At 47.4% G+C, this 19,004-nt stretch overlaps 1 protein-coding gene across 13 annotated transcripts in view; it reads right to left on the bottom strand.

Moving 5' to 3' along the window:
• Window positions 1-19,004, bottom strand: part of CELF4 (CUGBP Elav-like family member 4) — an 842,420-nt gene that overhangs the window by 63,922 nt on the left and 759,494 nt on the right. For 8 of the 13 annotated variants that reach the window (XR_014012878.1, XM_081212992.1, XM_081213002.1 and 5 more), the window contains exons 6-8: window positions 14,524-14,667; window positions 4,787-4,934; window positions 3,984-4,133 (exon numbers count right to left, since the gene is read on the bottom strand). Coding sequence is in view for 12 of the 13 variants with exons in the window: in XM_081212992.1 (XP_081069118.1) it covers window positions 3,984-4,133; window positions 4,787-4,934; window positions 14,524-14,667 (442 nt within the window). In the remaining variant the exon portion in view is untranslated. Of the gene's footprint in view, window positions 1-3,983; window positions 4,134-4,786; window positions 4,935-14,517; window positions 14,668-19,004 lie in introns of all 13 variants that reach the window. The other 5 variants (XM_081212997.1, XM_081213003.1, XM_081213000.1 and 2 more) reach the window with 1 other exon arrangement.

Raw genomic sequence — 19,004 nt, 5'->3', positions numbered from 1 at the left:
GACATAAAACAAGCCAATGACCTCCTCGACAACCATAAATATGAATTTAACGAAGGCAGCACTTATTCATTAGGTAGGAGTCGAGGAACGACTCCCAAGTCCTTCAAAGAAAGTAGATCTGTTAATGTCACTTTCCCCGAGTGTCTGCCCGGTGCCAGGAAGAAAAAGAAAAACCAAAGTCAGCATGACGTTGAGTGCTTCGCCCGGGAATGATCCTCAGAAAACCCACAGCACTGATAGAGTTATCAGCTGACATCGAGGGAGATGTGTGTGACACAAAGGGACAGGGAGCCAGAATGCTGGGCGGAAGCAGCATTTCAAAGGCGATTTCCCCTGAGAAAACCTGTGAGTGCTATAGGGTTTCACCGGCCAGTGTTTAAAAAGAGAGAGTCCAGGCAAAATAATGAGATGTTCTCAGGGGCGGGGAGCTTTCTCCGGAAAAAGGAGCCCTGGATTTCCTTGGCAACCCTCTCCTTGGTGGCATCTCAGACCTTCCATTCTCAAGTTGCCCTTCCTCTTCAGACAGCCAACCGAAGACAGGAGCACTGGAAGCCGCTTTCTAGTGAGACAGATCAGTGGTTTTTTCCCACCGGCTGGCTGTTGCTCTCCAGAGTTTGAGGCAGGAGCCCTGTCTGCCTTGAACCAGGGATCTAGCTGTCTTATGGAGACCTTTGGAATAAAGTTAAGATCCTAGTCCTCATTGTTCTGGAGAAAGGGCTTATTTAAAGAGAGGCGTAGGAAAATGACTTGTGCCAGGCTAGAGTGGTGCAGCTCAAGCCCATGCCTTGGAAGCTTCCTAGTCTATTTGCAAAGGCTATTTATCCTATAGTTCCCATAAGGTAAAGGTAAAGGTAAAGGTAAAGGTAAAGGTAAAGGGTCATGTGGCCAGCATGACTAAGTCGCTTCTGGCAAACCAGAGCAGCACACGGAAACACCATTTACCTTCCCGCTGGAGCGGTACCTATTTATCTACTTGCACTTTGACGTGCTTTCGAACTGCTAGGTTGGCAGGAGCTGGGACCGAACAATGGTCTCTCTGGTTTAACCCACAGCGCCACCCACGTCCCATACCTACTCTGAACTCCTAGCTTCACGCTTCCCTCTCCAAGCACCCTAGATATTTCTATCGTGAGTTTTCTGGACCTGATTCTAGAACCCAGGGTGTCTTTATCTGTGCCATGAGAAGCTATCTCGGCCAAACCCCTCACAAGGCAACAGTCAGCCCATGCCTGCTCCCCCCCCATGCCTAACTAGACTGCATCCTTGAACTATGAATTTTTTCAGCATGGCCTAGTGGTTAGAGTGATGGACTGGGACCTGAGAGTCCAGGGTTCAAATCCCCATTCAGTCATGAAGCCCATGGATGTGACGTTAAGCCAGTCACTGTCTCTCAGCCTAGCCTCCTCTACAGGTTGTGAGGATAAATGAGGAGGGGATGGCAAGTCTCTCTGCCTTGAGCAACTTGGAGGGAAAGGTGGGACAAACAAACAAACAAACAAACAAACAAACAAACGTATCTCCCTTATTTGGTGGGTGGGATGGGGCAGGGAGGTATAACAGCTTCAGACTTTTGCAGGCTTGGAATATAGCCTCTTGTAAAAAAAAGCAATGATAAACCTAGACAGCATCTTAAAAAGCAGAGGTATCACCTTGCCGACAAAGGTCCGTATAGTTAAAGCTGTGGTTTTCCCAGTAATGATGTATGGAAGTGAGAGCAGGACCATAAAGAAGGCTAATCGCCGAAGAATGGATGCTATTGAATTATGGTGCTGGAGGAGATTCTTGAGAGTCCCATGGGCTGCAAGAAGATCAAACCTATCCATTCTTAAGGAAATCAGCCCTGAGTGCTCACTGGAAGGACAGATCGTGAAGCTGAGGCTCCAGTACTTTGGCCACCTCATGAGAAGAGAAAACTCCCTGGAAAAGACCCTGATGTTGGGAAAGATGGAGGGCACAAGGAGAAGGGGATGACAGAGGACGAGATGGTTGGACAGTGTTCTCGAAGCTACCAGCATGAATTTGACCAAACTGTGGGAGGCAGTGGAAGATAGGAGTGCCTGGTGTGCTCTGGTCCAGGGGGTCACAAAGAGTCGGACACGTCTAAACGACTAAACAACAACAACAAAAGTAAAAGTCCTATCCGTTGACCAACCCACTTTGCATTCTCAATGACGGAGCATGACCTTTGGGCTGAAGAAGCTTCCTTTCACATGGATTCAACGTGGCCGTTTTCCTTCTAAGTCTTAACATCCCAGAGCATGATTGCATTAATGCTGCCTCTATACCTCAAATGGCTCCCGACTTCATAAACCGCATGGCTATTTTTGCTGAGAAGTGCTTTTCCATTCCCCCAAAGCAGTGAGCAGGGTAAGACCTCTTGGCTGGAGGCCATGCCTTCTAGATTCAGGTCAGCCCCTCTCTGCTCAGCGTTACCAGTAGCAGCAGAGGCAGCCATCGTGGTGGGGAGAGGCTGTTTGCCGCCACTTTGCCTTAAGAGCCACCTCTGCAAGGTCAGGATCAAAATAAATAAATAAGCGGGCGAGTGGGAGGGCTCGCTTCACCTTCTGCTTAAATCCAATTTAAATCACTCTCCCCAAGCCTAATCTATATCCATAATTATATCATTTGGTACAACAAGCCTGCGAAAGGTCCTATGAAATTTATGTAGATTAAAATTCATGGGTGCCATACTACGGATCCCCTATTATGAAGATTGATTAGGACAGCTGATGCAGTGATTAAAGAAGTGCGCGTTTACTGTTGTAATTAATTAGGCATTCAGACACAACAATAACGGCAATAACCGGAAGAAAGCGCTGAGCCGGCAGAAAATGGCAACTGGCCCTTGGCTTTGGGGTGCTTTGCTCGGCTGCTTTCGCAAGGGGTTCAGCGATAGTTTTGGGGAGAGGAGCTGCATTAAATGGCCAGCCATGTGGGCCTTTTTAGGTCAGTAAGATTATGAACATTGAGAAGGCCAAAGAAGAACATAAGGACCTAAGAAGCTGGACCTGGTCAGTGGGCCATCTAGTCCAGTGGCCACCCAAATGCTCATAAGAATATAAAAAGAGTTTGCTGGATCAAGCCAACAGCATGCGCTCCAAACTTTCTCCAGTGAAAATAGGGACATCCTATTCCATCACCATCATCACATCACATCACATCATAATTTTATTATTTATATCCTGACCAGGTTGCCCCAGCCACTCTGGGCAACTTCCAACATATATAAAAACACAATGAAACGTCAACCATTAAACAGGGCTGCCTTCAAATGTCTCTTAAAAGTCAAATTGTTGCTTATCTGTTTGGCATCTGATGGGAGGGCATTCCACAGGGTGGGTGCCACTACCGAGAAGGCCCTCTGCCTAGTTCCCTCTAACTTCACATCTTGCAGTGAGGGAACTGCCAGAAGGCCCTCGCAGGTGGACCTCAGTGTCCTGGCTGAACGATGGGGGTGGAGACGCTCCTTCAGGTCTACTGGGCCAAGGCCATTTAGGGCTTTAAAGGTCAACACCAACACTTTGAATTGTGCTCAGAAACATACAGGGAGTCAATGTAGATCCTTTAGGACCACTGTTATGTGGTCCAAGAGGTTGTTCCCAGTCACCAGTCTGGTTTTAACTGGATTGTGAGCAAATTTACAGTTAATATTTACCATTTTGAACTGTATTGTGGTATTATCTTCCTTAGTGGGCCATGCAAGCTGCTCTTCTGAATAATGTTTTTTTTTTGTAGGGTAGGGTGGGGGACACTGGTGATGAGTTTTTGGAACCAGGGCGGGGGCTCCAAAATCGTTGGGAATCACTGGTCTTGACAGTAGCTTCTGTGGATTGGAAGTGGGTGCAGCAGTCTGAGAGTAGGCAACAGATCAGTCCAGTGAGTGGGTCCTTCTGATCCCTGGGACCCCTGGCCAATGCCTGACTGCATTGAGTGCCAACAATGGACCTGGGAAGGATATAAGACTTGAGGCTGGTTGATCTTACCTGGGTAAGGGTGGATGCCGTTGGCAAACACGGCTTCTGCGGCAGGCTGCCCGTTAGCCTGTGGCGGTAGGCCAGTGAAACCATTCACCCCAATGGGAGATGGGATGCTAGGCACGGCTGCTGCGGTGATGCCGGGAGGTGTGCTGCCACCTAGAGGAGGGGTGGAGAAGACAACATGAAAGCGGGATGCCCTACAGTTGCTAGTATAGTCATACCTCGTGTTGCGTTTGCTTCAGGTCGAGCATTTTCAGGTTGAGTCCCGCGGCGACCCGGAAGTACCGGAAAGGGTTACTTCCGGGTTTCACCGTTTGCGCATGCGCAGATGCTCAAAATGACGTCATGCACATGCGCAGAAGTGGTGAATTGTGACCCACGCACGTGCAGGCGGGGGTTGCGTTCTGCTCATGCTGCGAACGGGGCTCCGGATCGGATCCTGCTTGCACCCAAAGGTACCACTATATTACTTGTATACTACACTTCATCTGAAGACCACAGGGCGGTTACACCAGAAATAGACAAAATGAGAACACAAGATACATCATAAAATGGAAGCAAAAGCAAACCAATAACCCCTCCCACAAACAGCCCCCACTGCCCGCTCAAGGACCTCACCTAAGAAGGAGAGATTGGTAACTGGGCAGTAATTATTTAGATTTTCTGAATCGGGGGAGGGTTCCCAGAGGAATGGTTTTATCACGGCCTTCTTCAAACAGACAGGGACCGCCCCACCTTCAAGGAGGCATTTATCCCCTCCCTGGCCCAGCCAGCTGCCCCCTCCCTGCCAGGTGCGGTGGGATCCTCACCTGAGGTGGGCGTCATGGGTGCGGCGGCCAGGCCGTTCATGTTTAGCGCTGCCATCTGCTGCATCTGAGCTGCTGCGAAGGCCGCCATGGGGTTTAGGTAGCCGCCTTGTGCCACGGATGCCATAATGGCGGCCTGCTGCTGCATCAGCTGGAACAAAGAGAGCAGGGAAAAAATATCACGCATTCACTGGCAGGGCAGCCCCAGAACGGAGGCGGCCACCGCAGGTGTCACAGCCGCGCATTTCCAGGGCCTCGGAGGGACTCCAGGATGCCCACACTTTCCCAACAGGGCAGTTTGAACCCATAAAGACTTTTCAGCTGGTTATAATTACTCAACGTTTGTGTCAATTGCCCCATCCGCTGGCTACTTTGCATCGAAGCAAATTTGCACATTGACAAAGCTTGCTTGGGATTCAGAAGGAAGTGAGAGTTTTTGAGTGGTGGAAGTAGCAGAAGAACAGCTCCTTGCAGCTTTTATCTCGGTTTCATCTGATCGATGTTCCTTCTGACTGTTCCCCCATGTGGTGGCTCCTGGAATTTATCTACTCTGGAAGGCTATTTCGTCTTACACTTTGCCCAGTCATAATAAATGCTCCCCTATGGCAACAGATGGCGCTGTGGTGTAAACCACTGAGCCTTGGGCTTGCCAATCAGAAGGTCGGCGGTTCGAATCCCTGCGACGGGGTGAGTTCCCATTGCTCGGTCCCAGCTCCTGCCCACCTAGCAGTTCGAAAGCACGTCAAGTGCAAGTAGATAAATAGGTACCACTCCGGCGAGAAGGTAAATGGCGTTTCTGTGCACTACTCTGGTCTGCCAGAATCGGCTTAGTCATGCTGGCCACATTACCCAGAAAAACTGTCTGCGGACAAATGCCGGCTCCCTTGGCCAGTAAAGCGAGATGAGAGCTGCAACCCCAGAGTTGTCCGCGACTGGACCTAATGGTCAGGGGTCCCTTTACCTTTTATGGCAACAGGGGGGGGCACAAAATGCTGCAGTGTTATACTGTTGAACTGCTCCTGTTCCAGGTTGCAGCCAGCCATGCCCTTTCCCAGGGAATTCCCTTCCATTCCTCCACATCCTGAGCTTCCATTTCCCCTCAAGGGTCTATCAGCGTTCTGTAGCCACTGAGCATGCTGCGTTGTTCTTGGGATTCCCCCTCCCCTAAGTTCCCCCTTTCTTTTGATCCTTCTGAAAATCTTGGGGCTCCCCTGCAAATCTGCTGACATCTGCCTCTTGTTCATGAGTGGCATCATTCTGACTATGTAAGGATCAACACTCTAAGCTTGGACGTTGGAAGCAGAGGGAATGTGATGGCTTGACCCGGTGTCAGAAACAAATAGGGGAAGTTGGCCTGAACTAATCTAGAATCAGATTATTAAGTATGACTGTGATATTTAATAAATTAAGCACTCAGATGAATTTTGTATTATTGTTAGGAGTTGCTCAGGATGTATTTTAATTGATTGCCTGGTTTTATGTTAATGTGTTATACAGTTGACGTTAGCCGCTCTGAGCTCGGTTTTGCCCGGGAAGGGCGGGGTATAAATAAAAATTATTATTATTATTATTATTATTATTATTATTATTATTATTATTATTATTATTATTATGGTGCAATCAGGGCAAGTATTTCAGTTTGTCAGATGGAACAATCCTCCTTCTCTTCCCTTTTCGTGCAGTTCCACGGATGCTCCTAACCCCTCCAGAGCCTATTTTGGGGGGTACGTGGGGAGACCAGGGTGAGAAGGTGGGGAAAGCCCCATCGCACAATTGGAAGCTCTTCAGCAGAGCTTCTGCCGATGGGACACTTCAGTTAAGAGCAGAAGAAAAGTCTGCTGGATCAGGCCAGTGGCCCGTCTAGTCCAGCATCCGCTTCTCACAGTGGCCAACTGCAAGCAGGATTCGAGCGCCAGCATCCTCTCCTCTCCTGTGGCTTCCAACAACTGGAATTCAGAAGCATTGCTGCCTCCAGCCATGGAAGCAGAGGATAGCCATTGATAGCCCTCTCCTCCATGAATTGTCTAATCCACTTTTAAAATCATCTAAGTTGGTAGCCATCACTGGGGAAGGGAATTCCACAGTTGAACTATGCACCGAATGAAGAATATTTCTTTTATCCATTGTGAATCTTTAAATATTCAGCTTCACTGGCTGTTCCATTGTTTAACTCTCTGCTTTACGAAGAAGTACATTCGTTCTTCTCATGTTATATTATTTTGCAATTTTGCAATTCTCCCATAGGAGTCCAGGGTGCTTTGTTTTATCAAGTACAGTCGTACCTTGGATCTTGAACGGCTTAGCCGCTGAATATTTCAGCTCCTGAACGATTGAAAACCAGAAGTGAGCGTTCTGGTTTTCAAACTTTTTTGAAAGAGGAGGGAGAAAGGTTGTTTTCTGCTGCTCCAGAGAAGTGGACACGGAGCAATGGATCCAAACTACAAGAAAGAAGATTCCACCTAAACATTAGGAAGAACTTCCTGACAGTAAGAGTTGTTCGACAGTGGAATTTGCTGGCAAGGAGTGTGGTGGAGTCTCCTACTTTGGAGGTCTTTAAGCAGAGGCTTGACAACCATATGTCAGGAGTGCTCTGATGGTGTTTCCTGCTTGGCAGGGGGTTGGACTCGATGGCCCTTGTGGTCTCTTCCAACTCTATGATTCTATGATTCTATTCTATGATTCTATGAAAGCAAAATGTCTGACGGGGTTTCCGTGGCTTCTGCACCTCCTCATTTAATTCCTGCAACAACCCTGTGAGGTTAGGCTGAGAAAAAGTGACTGGCCCAAGGTCACCCAATGAGCTTTTTGGCCAAGTCTCCCAGTTCAGCACCCTAACCCTGACTCCACACTGGGTGAAATTGCACTACATGCATGACGGCTGTGCAGTTTTGGGAGGAAGAACTTGCCTTATTTGTCCCTCAATAGCTCCATGATCGGGTAGGATTTTATTGTGAGATATGGGCCTTTCTGAGCAGGCCTCCAACAAGTCATGTAACTGAATCAGTTGCGAAATTTGTACGGAGACTCAAAAGCAACGTTTACAGAATTATGATAGGGTTCTGGTTTCCAAGTTTGCCCTAATCTCACACGATTTTTATCAGTAAAAAATGTGGCTTTCCTGCATTTTTTAGGTCCCCGTCCTTCCAGAGTATGGAATCCAATATTTGCTTTTGGAATGTGAACATCTGTGGACTATTAAGAAATCTGAACTGAAGATATGGAAATGTTTGCTGATTTAAACAATTCATTAATAAATTATTTGGCCAAAATGCATATGATTAATGGACTAGGATTTCTCCTTACCCAATTACTTTAACTAAACAGCGCTTAGCTACGATGATAGGTGCTTTCAACAGACGTCTTAGGCAGTGTTGAAAAACAGAGTAATTTGGGATGAGGGCTTTTTTCTTTTTCTGCCATTGTGTCCAATCAGAGTAAAAGTGCTTGCCTATTATCAACTAGGGAGTTGGGTATGCTTAGCTTGGCGAAGAGAAGACTGAGAGTTAACACAGCTATCTTCAAACATCTGCTGTCACATGGAAGATGGAGCAAGCTTGTTTTCTGCTGCTCCGACGGTTGATCCCGAACCAATGGATTCAAAGTACAAGGAAGGCAAGGAAGAACGTTCTGAGGGTAAGAGTGGAACAGACTCCCTTGCAAGGAGATGGACTCCACTGGAGTTTTTAAATAGAGGTTGAATGGCCTTCTCTTCAGGGATTCTTTACCTGTGATTCCTGCTTTGTCAGTGGTTCTCAACCTATGGGTCCCCAGATGTTGTTGGACTACAACTCCCATCATCCCTGAGCTCTGGCCTTGCTGGCTAGGGGTGATGGGAGTTGTAGTTCAACAACATCTGGGGACCCACAGGTTGAGAAAGGCTGTACTAGGTGAATCTTGAGGTCCCTTCCACCCTATGAGTCTAGGATCTGCTTCATTTGCTCTTGATGATATCAACATGGAGGAAACCCTGATTGGCCATATATCCTCCTCATCATGGGATCCCCAATTGGCTGGGATCACCTATGTGGTTACTCCCAGAAGGACAATCCTTTTAAAAAAAATGTCACTGAAGGAGCAGCAGAGCAGGAAAACAGGGCCCAAGTGCAAACAATGAAGCCATCTGTGTAATTTAAGGGGTGGTGGGAATTATTATTCTGTTATGTACTGAGCTGAATAGGATCCAAAAGGCAGCAGTCTGATTGGTCCTAGAACAATAGGATTCAGAATGCAGCAGTCTGATTGGTCCTAGAACAATAGGATTCAGAATGCAGCAGTCTGATTGGTCCTAGAACAATAATATTCAGAATGCGGCAGTCTGATTGGTCCTAGAACAGTAGGGTCCAGAATGCAGCAGTCTGATTGGTCCACAGGAGCCACCCAATCCAGCTCCAGGTGGAAGTGAATCCGCAACCTGATTAGCTTACGGGTGAATCCTGGAATTAGCCAATCACGTGGGGCCCATTGTGTAAATAATGTATACAAAGCAGACATTCTGGGGGAACTTCCATTCCTCCTCACCACTATGAGCTGAATAAAGAGCATGAAATCCACTCTCGACTCCGAGTATATTTCATTTTCCTTCCCGGAAAGCGCTGCTTCTCTCCCCAAAATCAAATCAGGAGAGGACCCAGAGCAGCAATGTTTCTTTGAGTTTATCTCCATATTGTTTAAATTCCATTGGGTGTTGGGATTCAGTGATGGCAAAGCCAAGCAGTCATTGCTGCAACCTTCCAGCCTCCCTTTCCTGTAACTTTTTAATTGGCTGCTGTTGCCAGGCAGGGAATAAGCCGCCCCTCGCTCCCCGCCTACAACCAAGAATTCCCCACACTTGCTGCTGCAAATTTTTTTTTTTAATGTCCTTAGATCTGTTTGAAAGGAAAAGTGCTAAAGAAAAAAGCTGGACCTTGCTATGATTTCCTGTATCTCGGCACACATCATGTGGGTGTCAAGGTGGCAGCTTCCTGTTTGATTGTTAATTACCCTTTCTTACTGCATGCCGCGTAAGACACTTTCACATTTTAATTAGCGATTTACTCTTCTTTGTAATTACTGATGGAGTGATTAGAAGCCCTTTTCTATTGCTGCACAATGGCAGACCCCCCTCCCTCTTTTCAAGGAGCACACCCGTTCATCTGGAGTCGGTGGAATTTATTCTCTGGATTAGGCAGTGAGCAGGTGATTTTGTAAAGTACACCCGGAACAGGAGCCTGGAAGTGAAATCACGCTGGCCTTTAAGAAACATGGCCTGCGCTCACTCCCCTGTGCACTTACCTGGGAGTAAGTCACACTGAACCCAACAGCATTTAATTCTGAGTAGAGCAGCGCGGGCTTGCACTGTTGACATGCCAGGGCAAATAATAATAATAATAATAATAATAATAATAATAATAATAATAATAATTTATTTATACCCCACCCATCTGGCTGGGTTTCCCTAGCCACTCTGAGCGGCTTCCAACACAACACTAAAATACAACAACCTGTTAAACATTAAAAGCTTCCCTAAACAGGGCTGCATTCAGATGTCTTCTAAAAGTTTGGTAGTTATTTTTCTCTTTGACATCTGGTGGGAGGGCGTTCCACAGGGAGGGTGCCACTACTGAGAAGGCCCTCTGCCTGGTTCCCTGTAACTTGACTTCTCGCAATGAGGGAACCGCCAGAAGGCCCTCGACGCTGGATCTCAGTGTCCGGGCAGAACGATGGAGGCTGTGACGCTCCTTCAGATATACTGGACCGAGGCCGTTTAGGGCTTTAAAGGTCAGCACCAACACTTTGAATTGTGCTCGGAAACGTACTGGGAGCCAATGTAGGTCTTTTAGAAGACATCTGAAGGCAGCCCTGTTTAGGGAAGATTTTAATGTTTGATGTATTACGGTATTTTAAAATTTTGTTGGAAGCCGCCCAGAGTGGCTGGGGAAGCCCAGCCAGATGGGCAGGGTATAAAGAATAAATTTTTTATTATTATTATTATTATTATTATTATTATTATTATTATTATTATTATTATTATTATTATTATTATTATTATTATTATCGTTGGCTGAACTGCATTTGTTCCGGCTTCCTGTGTGCAATGGAATCGTGGGACAGGGAAGCCAAATGCAGAAAAGCATTGCAATGCTTCGAACACCTCAGGAGAGTAAGTCCTATAACCCTGGGAACGGGAGAAGAGAGATCTGGCCTTTGAGATGTATCTCTGGGAAGATTTATGGCAGGTGAGCCGATTCCTGTAAGGGTCACGGCTTTCTCCTGTAAAACCTCCGCAGCGTGTCTTGATGTGACACGAGGCCATTACAATAAGCATGGGGAGGGGGGGTTTGCATCCTTTTATCTTCCTGCCTGGGATGAGGGGAAGGTTGACCCCTTATTTATTTATTTTGTCTCCTCCTTTCCTAAGGGACCTAAGACGGCAAGAAGTTTCCTGCTGGGTGAGAGCAAATATTTATTTGCTTCAGCACCCTGAGGGATGTGTGTCGTGGCTTGAGTGCCAGACTAGGATCTGGGAGACCAGGGTTCGAGTCCCCACTCGGCAGTGAAGCTCACTTGGGGGTCAGTCGCTGCCTCTCAGCCTGACCTACCTCACAGGGTTATTGTTGATGTGGGGCTTAATGAGGAGGCGGAGAACCATCACCTTGAACTCCTTGGCAGAAAAGGTGGGATATAAAGCCCTAAACAAGCTTGCGTTCCATTTCAGTCTGTGGAATTGGCACTAGTACAGGTAAGGTAAAGGTAAAGGGACCCCTGACCATTAGGTCCAGTCGTGGCCGACTCTGGGGTTGCGGCGCTCATCTCACTTTATTGGCCGAGGGAGCCGGCGTACAGCTTCCGGGACCGAACAATGGGAGCTCACCCCGTCGTGGGGATTCAAACCGCCAACCTTCTGATCGGCAAGTCCTAGGCTCTGTGGTTTAACCCACAGCGCCATACCTGCCAAAAACTAGATCGTTTAGTGTGACAGCACTGAGACTTTGGAACTCCCTGCCTATGGATATCAAGCAAGCATCTTCAGAGCACCCTTTCAGCACCTGCTTAAAATGTTCTTGTTTAGGCAAATCTACCCAGATGCTTAGAAGGTTGATGTATATTTTAAATCTGTTTCGGTATTTTAACTTTTTATGTTTCGAAGTATTGCAGTTCGTTCGTTTTACTTGATTTTCATCTTTTGGCTTTTTGTAAAAGCTTTGTGGTTTGTTTTTACAATCAAGCCGTGTGTAAATGAATTAAATAAATATTAAGGTTAGGTCCAGTCGCAGACAACTTTGGGGTTATGGCACTCATTTCGCTTTACTGGCCGAGGGAGCCAGTGTACAGCTTCTGGGTTATGTGGCCAGCATGACTAAGCCGCTTCTGGCGAACCAGAGCAGCGCACGGAAATGGCGTTTTACCTTCCCGCCGGAGTGGTACCTATTTATCTACTTGCTCTTTGACGTGCTTTCGAACTGCTGAGTTGGCAGGAGCAGGGACCGAGCAATGGGAGCTCACCCCATTGCAGGGATTCGAACTGCCAACCTTCTGATCGGCAAGCCCTAGGCTCTGTGGTTTAGACCACAGTGCCACCTGTGTCCCAATAATTATTAAATAAATAGATATCACTTTAAACAGTCACGGCTCCTCCTCCCCCAAGAATTCCGGGAGTTGTAGTTTGTGAAGTGTACTTGGAATTGCAAAGAGACCCCTATTCCCCTCTCAGCATTACTATTCCCAGAGTTTCCTGTGAGCAAGGATTGTCCAACCACTCTGGGAATTGCAGCTCTGTGAGGGGACTAGGAACCTCCAAACCACTCTCCGCACCTTGAATGAGCTACAGTTCCCAGGAATCTTTGAGGGAAGCCATGACTGTTTATAGTGGAATCAGAGCGCATAAATGTGGATGAGGCTGACATACTCCTTGGATCCTGTACTCTTTTGACCCCGTGTACTCCTTGGACCCCATGGGTCATCCTGCATCCCACCCCCCACACAGCATAAGGGTCCAACTCTGACCCAAGACTTAAATGACAACACAGCTCCACACCCCGAAAAGTTGGACGGGGTAACTGCTCTTGGTGTTGTTAAATGTAATAAACTAGCAAAACTAGCTGCCACGGTTTTTGGCATCACATAGTTTTCAGATATGTTCTTATTGTGTTTTAGACACAGATTAAAAAGTCCTGCTGCCACTTTACCTGAAAACAAGTATTTGAGGGCAGTTGTCCACCAGGATTTCCCTCCCTTGCAAATATATGTTTTCAGTTATGTGTTTTAATAGATTGTTGGAAGCTGCCCAGAGCAGCTGGGTCAACCCAGTCAGATATTATTATTATTATTATTATTATTATTATTATTATTATTATTATTATTATTATTATTATTATTTTATTGACTTGGGTGGCTTCAGAAATAAAAATCTCCCAGGGTTCTTTCTCAAGTTTCTTGTAAATAGTGCGGTGTAGCTTCCTCTCTCTCTCTCTCTCTCTCTCTCTCTCTCTCTCTCTCTCTGTCTCTGTCTCTGTCTCTGTCTCTCTCTCTCTCATATTTTGGAGGTGCCAATCACCCCAGTATCTTGAAGGCAGTGGTCCTACGTGGATTAAGCAAGGCCTCCGGGACAGCACAAGACTGTATCACTCCATTCCTTTTCTTTGTGCATGATGTGGTGATGGAGACAGATAGTAAATGACACAGATAACTGGTCTGATTGAGGAACAGGCTCCCGGCAGGACTGTGGCCCGTTGACACCGGGCGCCGGGATGTGATCCTGTCACTTAGACAACTCTGAGTCTCCTTGGGGTGGTCAGGGCCACCCGCTCAATGTGTGTGTGTGTTTGTGTGTCCAATGTCTACAGGGATGTGCGATGTTGCAAAGGCAATGTTCTCCCGCTGTCAACCTGATGCTTAGTAGAAAAGGAACGGGGAAGAGAGCGGCTGAAAAATGCCAAGGAATATTGGCCTTTGCACGTAGCCACCCAGAGAGGTAGTGTAGTGTAGTGGTTAGAGCATCAGATGAGGAGGCCAAAGTTCAAATCCCCACTCAGCCAGGAAGATCATTGGGCAACATTGGGCCAATCAACCCCCTATCTCTCTCTCTCTCTCTCTCTCTCTCTCTCTCTCTCTCTCTCTGGGTTGTGAGGGCAAATGGGAGGATAAATTGTGCCCCCCCCCCCTTGAGAAAAGGAGCTGCAGTCCATCGAACTCCCTCAGTGGGAGAGATGGGAAACAGGTCTCATTCCATCAACATTCCCGCATTGCAGAGGGTTGGACTAGATGGCCCTTGGGGTCCCCACATTACTATGATTCTATGAACTCTGCTGAAACACCAGCTCTATTAGGCACCTCCTGCGCCCTGAGATGTTTCTACACCAGTTGCCCATTATAAGAAAGACCATTTAACAATCGGTGGCTGGGTTTGCTTTTTTCCTCTTCCCTCCCAGTTTCTTTCCCCTTGCGTGCCAATTAGGTGAGGCCAAGAGGCAATGACTGGCCCAGTGTTGCCCATGGAGCTTCGTGGCTGAGTGGGGATGGGAAACCCCAGGTCCTAGACTGACACTCAAACCACTGCACCACACTGCCTCCCAGGATAAAAAGAGACCGGGATAAGTGTTTGAAGCCCAGCACTAGCACCTGCACATTTGTGACACTTGATGCAGCTCAAAGAGTTCTTCCTTGCCTCGGAAATGCCTGTAATGATGAACTATGACCTTTCTTCCTGCACAAATGCAATTGATGGGCACACACACACACACATGAGCTGTGTCTACACTTACTGCCTGGGCGTAGGCGCCGTAGGCTCCAAACTGTATCGCCATGGGGTTGAACATGCCCATCTGCCCGGCCATTTGCTGCATGCGCCTCATCGTGCGCTCCTTGTCTGTGTCCGCAAACTTGACCACCAGGCTCGAAGAGGCCCCCTGCAGGAAGGAAGACAAACGTCAAGAAGGTGGACAGACATCTCCCCTTGTTGAGCTCAGCTGTGTCTGTTAGAAACCACAACAGTCCAGCTGCTCTTAACCTAGAGGATGGACTACTGTAGTTCGATCCACGTGGGGCTGCCCTTGGGCCTGGTTCGAGAGCTCCAGCTGGCGCAGAATGTGGCACCAGACTGCTAATGGGGGCATCTGGCTGACAACATGTGACGCCACTGCTTATGGCTGCCCATCTACTACCGAGCCAGGTCCTTCAATAATAATAATAATAATAATAATAATAATAATAATAATAATAATAATAATAATAATAATAATTTATTTATATCCTGCCCATCTGGCTGGGTTTCCCCAGCCACTCTGGGCGGCTTCCAATGGAATATTAAAATATAATCACCTATTAAACATTAAAAGCTTCCCTAAACAGGGCTGCCTTCAGATGTCTTCTAAAAATCTGGGAGCTGTTTTTTTCTTTGACATCTGCTGGGAGGGTGTTCCACAGGGCGGGCGCCACTACCGAGAAGGCCCTCTGCCTGGTTCCCTGTAACTTGGCTTCTCACAGTGAGGGAACCGCCAGAAGGGGTGGAGATGCTCCTTCTGGTCTACTGGACCAAGGCCATTTAAGGCTTTAAAGGTCAGCACCAACACTTTGAATTGTGCTCGGAAACTTACTGTACTATAAAGCCCTGAAAAAGGTCCAGGATACTTCAGGGACTGTCTGAACCCTTATATTCCAGCTCCATCACTGAGGTTATTTGTAGGAGCATATTTGGTCATTCCCCAAGTTGGCAGGGCTGTCTTTAGCAGATGCGGTGCCGGGCTGCAAATATCCACCCAGCGCCCCCAAATTACCACAGATGGTGTTGGGGTGCCACTGCCACCCATCCGGGGGGGGGGGCGCAACTCTCCCCCATGCTTTTGCAGGTCAGCGATCCCCACAGAGGCTTGGGAGTGAGGTTGCGACCCTCCCAAGACTCCTCGGGAGGAGAGCGATCCTCGCAGAGGCTTGGGAGGGAAGCTGCATGTCCGCCAGCCTTATGGTTGGCAGGGCGCAGCTGTCAGGCGTGCAGGGAAAGGGGAGGCCGCTGGCAAAGCTGCACAGCTCCCTCACTTTTTGGGGTGCCCCTGAGAGGCCGGCGCCATGACGTGACGCACCTCCAAGCCCTATGGGAAAGATGGCTCTGCAAGTTGGCATGGGGCTGCAAAATCTGGAGAAAGAGGAGGAGGAGGCAGAAATCCAAGGACAAGAGCCCTCTGTCTCCCATGGCAGTGAGTTCCATAGTTACGCTGTGCACTGCTTGAGAAGGATTTTCTTTTATCTCTCCTGAATCTTCCGACACTCAGCATCCTTGAACTTCCATGACATCTAGTGTTACGGGAGAGGGAGAAGGCCTTCCAGCAACGGCAGTCCTCTGACCCTTCCCTCCTTTTCGGGGGTGGGGTGGGGTGCCAACTTTAAATCATCGGCATGCGAATCAAACCCAATCCCCATCCCACGTCCAGGGTTGGATTGAGGGTGAATCCTGACAAGACAGAAGTACTGTTTTGGGGGGACAGGAGGCGGGCAGGTGTGGACTCCCTGATCCGGAATGGGGTAACTGTGCCCCTGAAGGACCAGGTGTGCAGCCTGGGAGTCATTTTGGACTCACAGCTGTCCATGGAGGTGCAGGTCAATTCTGTGTCCAGGGCAGCTGTCTACCAGCTCCATCGGGTACACAGGCTGAGACCCTCCCTGCCCACAGACTGTCTTGCCAGAGTGGTACATGCTCTAGTTATCTCCCAGTTGGACTACTACAATGCGCTCTATATGGGGCTACCTTTGAAGGTGACCCGGAAGCTACAACTAATCCAGAATGTGGCAGCTAGACTGGTGACTGGCAGTGGCCACCGAGACCACATAACACCGGTATTGAAAGACCTACATTGGCTCCCAGTACATTTCCGAGCACAATTCAAAGTGTTGGTGTTGACCTTTAAAGCCCTAAACCGCCTCGGTCCAGTATACCTGAAGGAGTGTCTCCACCCCCATCGTTCAGCCCGGACACTGAGGTCCAGCGCCGAGGGCCTTCTGGCGGTTCCCTCATTGCGAGAAGTAAAGCTACAGGGAACCAGACAGAGGGCCTTCTTGGTGGTGGTGCCCACCCTGTGGAATGCCCTCAAAGAGAAGAACAACCACCTGACATTTAGAAAACATCTGGAGGCAGCCCTGTTCAGAGAGGTTTTTAATGTGTGACATTTTGAGGTATTTTTAATCTTTGTTGGAAGCCGCCCAGAGTGGCTGGGGAAACCTAGCCAGATGGGTGGGGTTACAAATTAATAATAATAATAATAATAATAATAATAATAATAATAATATGTGCACCACCACATTCTCCAATGCCGGAGAAGCCAGCGGAGTGTTGCGTCCTCCTCCGCAGAGCGTGGGATCACATCGCTTTATCTGCATCCTGTTTTATATGTATTCAACAGCCTCTCCAGATCCACAATAATCAAGCATAAAGAGGTGAGGGATTAACATGCTAAGGAAGCCAATTTTACCCTGTGCGCAGGTTTCACAATAAAAGCCATGTTCCCGGGATTAACAGCACATTCGGGAAGGAAGTGGCTTTCAGTGGTGACGAGTCTCTCTCTCTCTCTCCCCCCTCCCTTTCTCTTGCTTTGACCTGTCACTCTTCCCCACTCTAATAAATCTATAACCCACTTGAACAATGCAGCAAGGAACAAGGAAGTGAAACAAATGGTTTAGCTAAACAAAGGTAGAGGGGGTGAGAGAGAGAGAGAAGAGAGAGAGGGATACTCTGTTCAAGGATGCAGAGAGAGCGCTAACTGTGAGTTATTATGAAAGCAAAGCTAGGAAAAGGGGGGTGGAAAATCACCTCCAGTCTCTATCAAGGTTTTTGATTCATGTACAGGAGTGAGTCTTTTCCTTAATCTCTCTCTTCTCCCCTCCCAAATCACATGACACAGTATTGATCCTTCCCCAAACAGTGCTCTTAATTACACTTCATTGACAAATGAATATTTTTAATGCATACATTTCCTGGCAATTATCACCAGACCGGTCCTTAATTAGATCTCAAGATTCGCTTAATTAATCCTGGATCGGGAGACTGTTTTGGTAACCGGGATCTAATGATATCAACCTATTTGCAAAAAAACGTTGGAGGCTGAGACCATTGACTGCAAATCCGGCAGCCAAGGGTTGGGGCAGAAGTGGAGGTGGCGAGTTTCCTCCAGTTCTTCTTTTTCCTGGTAGGGAAAAAAAGATTAAGAATCCTGTTTTTGCAACGGTTCTATGGTTGCAAATGTATGGCATTCAGCAAAAAAACACACAAAAAACCTGTATGCATTCATTTAATCAGAGGATGGGGGCAAATCCAGACTTTGCAAATTCTGGTGCAAAGCTGACCTGATCTGGGCTACTGTGTAAATGGGAATTTAGTGATCCACCAGGCTTTGCCCTTCTCTGAAGTTTGCCTCGGCTCAAAAAATGTATCGAAAGATGTTTAAAAGGGATATTCTGAGAGAACAGATTTAGAAATGTTTATTCTGTGGGAAATATATGGGTTTCCATGTCGCTCCAAGTTTGCAGAGAACTGAGGAAATGGGACCGAATGACTGCATGCCCAAGTGTAAGATAAACAGCCACTATTTAACTTTGTGTGCTGAAAGATTGCCCACATGCATAAAAAAGAAGAATTTCTTCAAGCAGCACATTGTTAAAGTACGGAATAGGCTCCCACAAGATGTGATAGTCACGAACTTGGGTTGGCTTTAAGACAGTTGACAAATTTGTGATGGATAAGGCTATCTGTGACTAATAGTGATCGTGGCCATGATGATGGGGGGTTGGACTAGAAACTCTATGATTCTGAGATGACTTTGATCCACTATGCCTCTGAATACCCGTAGCTGGGAATCACAGGTAGCACTTAGTTGCCTCGCATGGACTCTTGGTGGCCACTGTGACAACAGGACACTCGTTTAGATGTCCTTGGCCCGATCTAGGAACAGGGCTTATTTGAACATTGCATGTGAGCATAAATCTGTAACCTATAAATATAATGTTTGAAGACTGGGAAAGGTTGTGGAGGAAAGGGGTTAAGTTCACCGCATGCACGATGTTAAAGGAAAATGTTCTGAAAATGATGTATAGATGGTACTTAACCCCTGTAAAATTAGCAATGATTTACCATAAGACTGATAACCTATGCTGGAAATGTAAAGAAAAAGAAGGTACTTTTTATCATATGTGGTAGACCTGCCCCAAGGTGAAAGACTTCTGGGAAAAGATATACAATGAATTGAAAAATTGTTGAAAT

Source organism: Podarcis bocagei (assembly GCF_964188305.1).
Source record: "Podarcis bocagei genome assembly, chromosome: 11".
NCBI classification, from domain to species: domain Eukaryota; kingdom Metazoa; phylum Chordata; class Lepidosauria; order Squamata; family Lacertidae; genus Podarcis; species Podarcis bocagei.
This window is presented reverse-complemented; position numbering and strand designations above follow the sequence as displayed.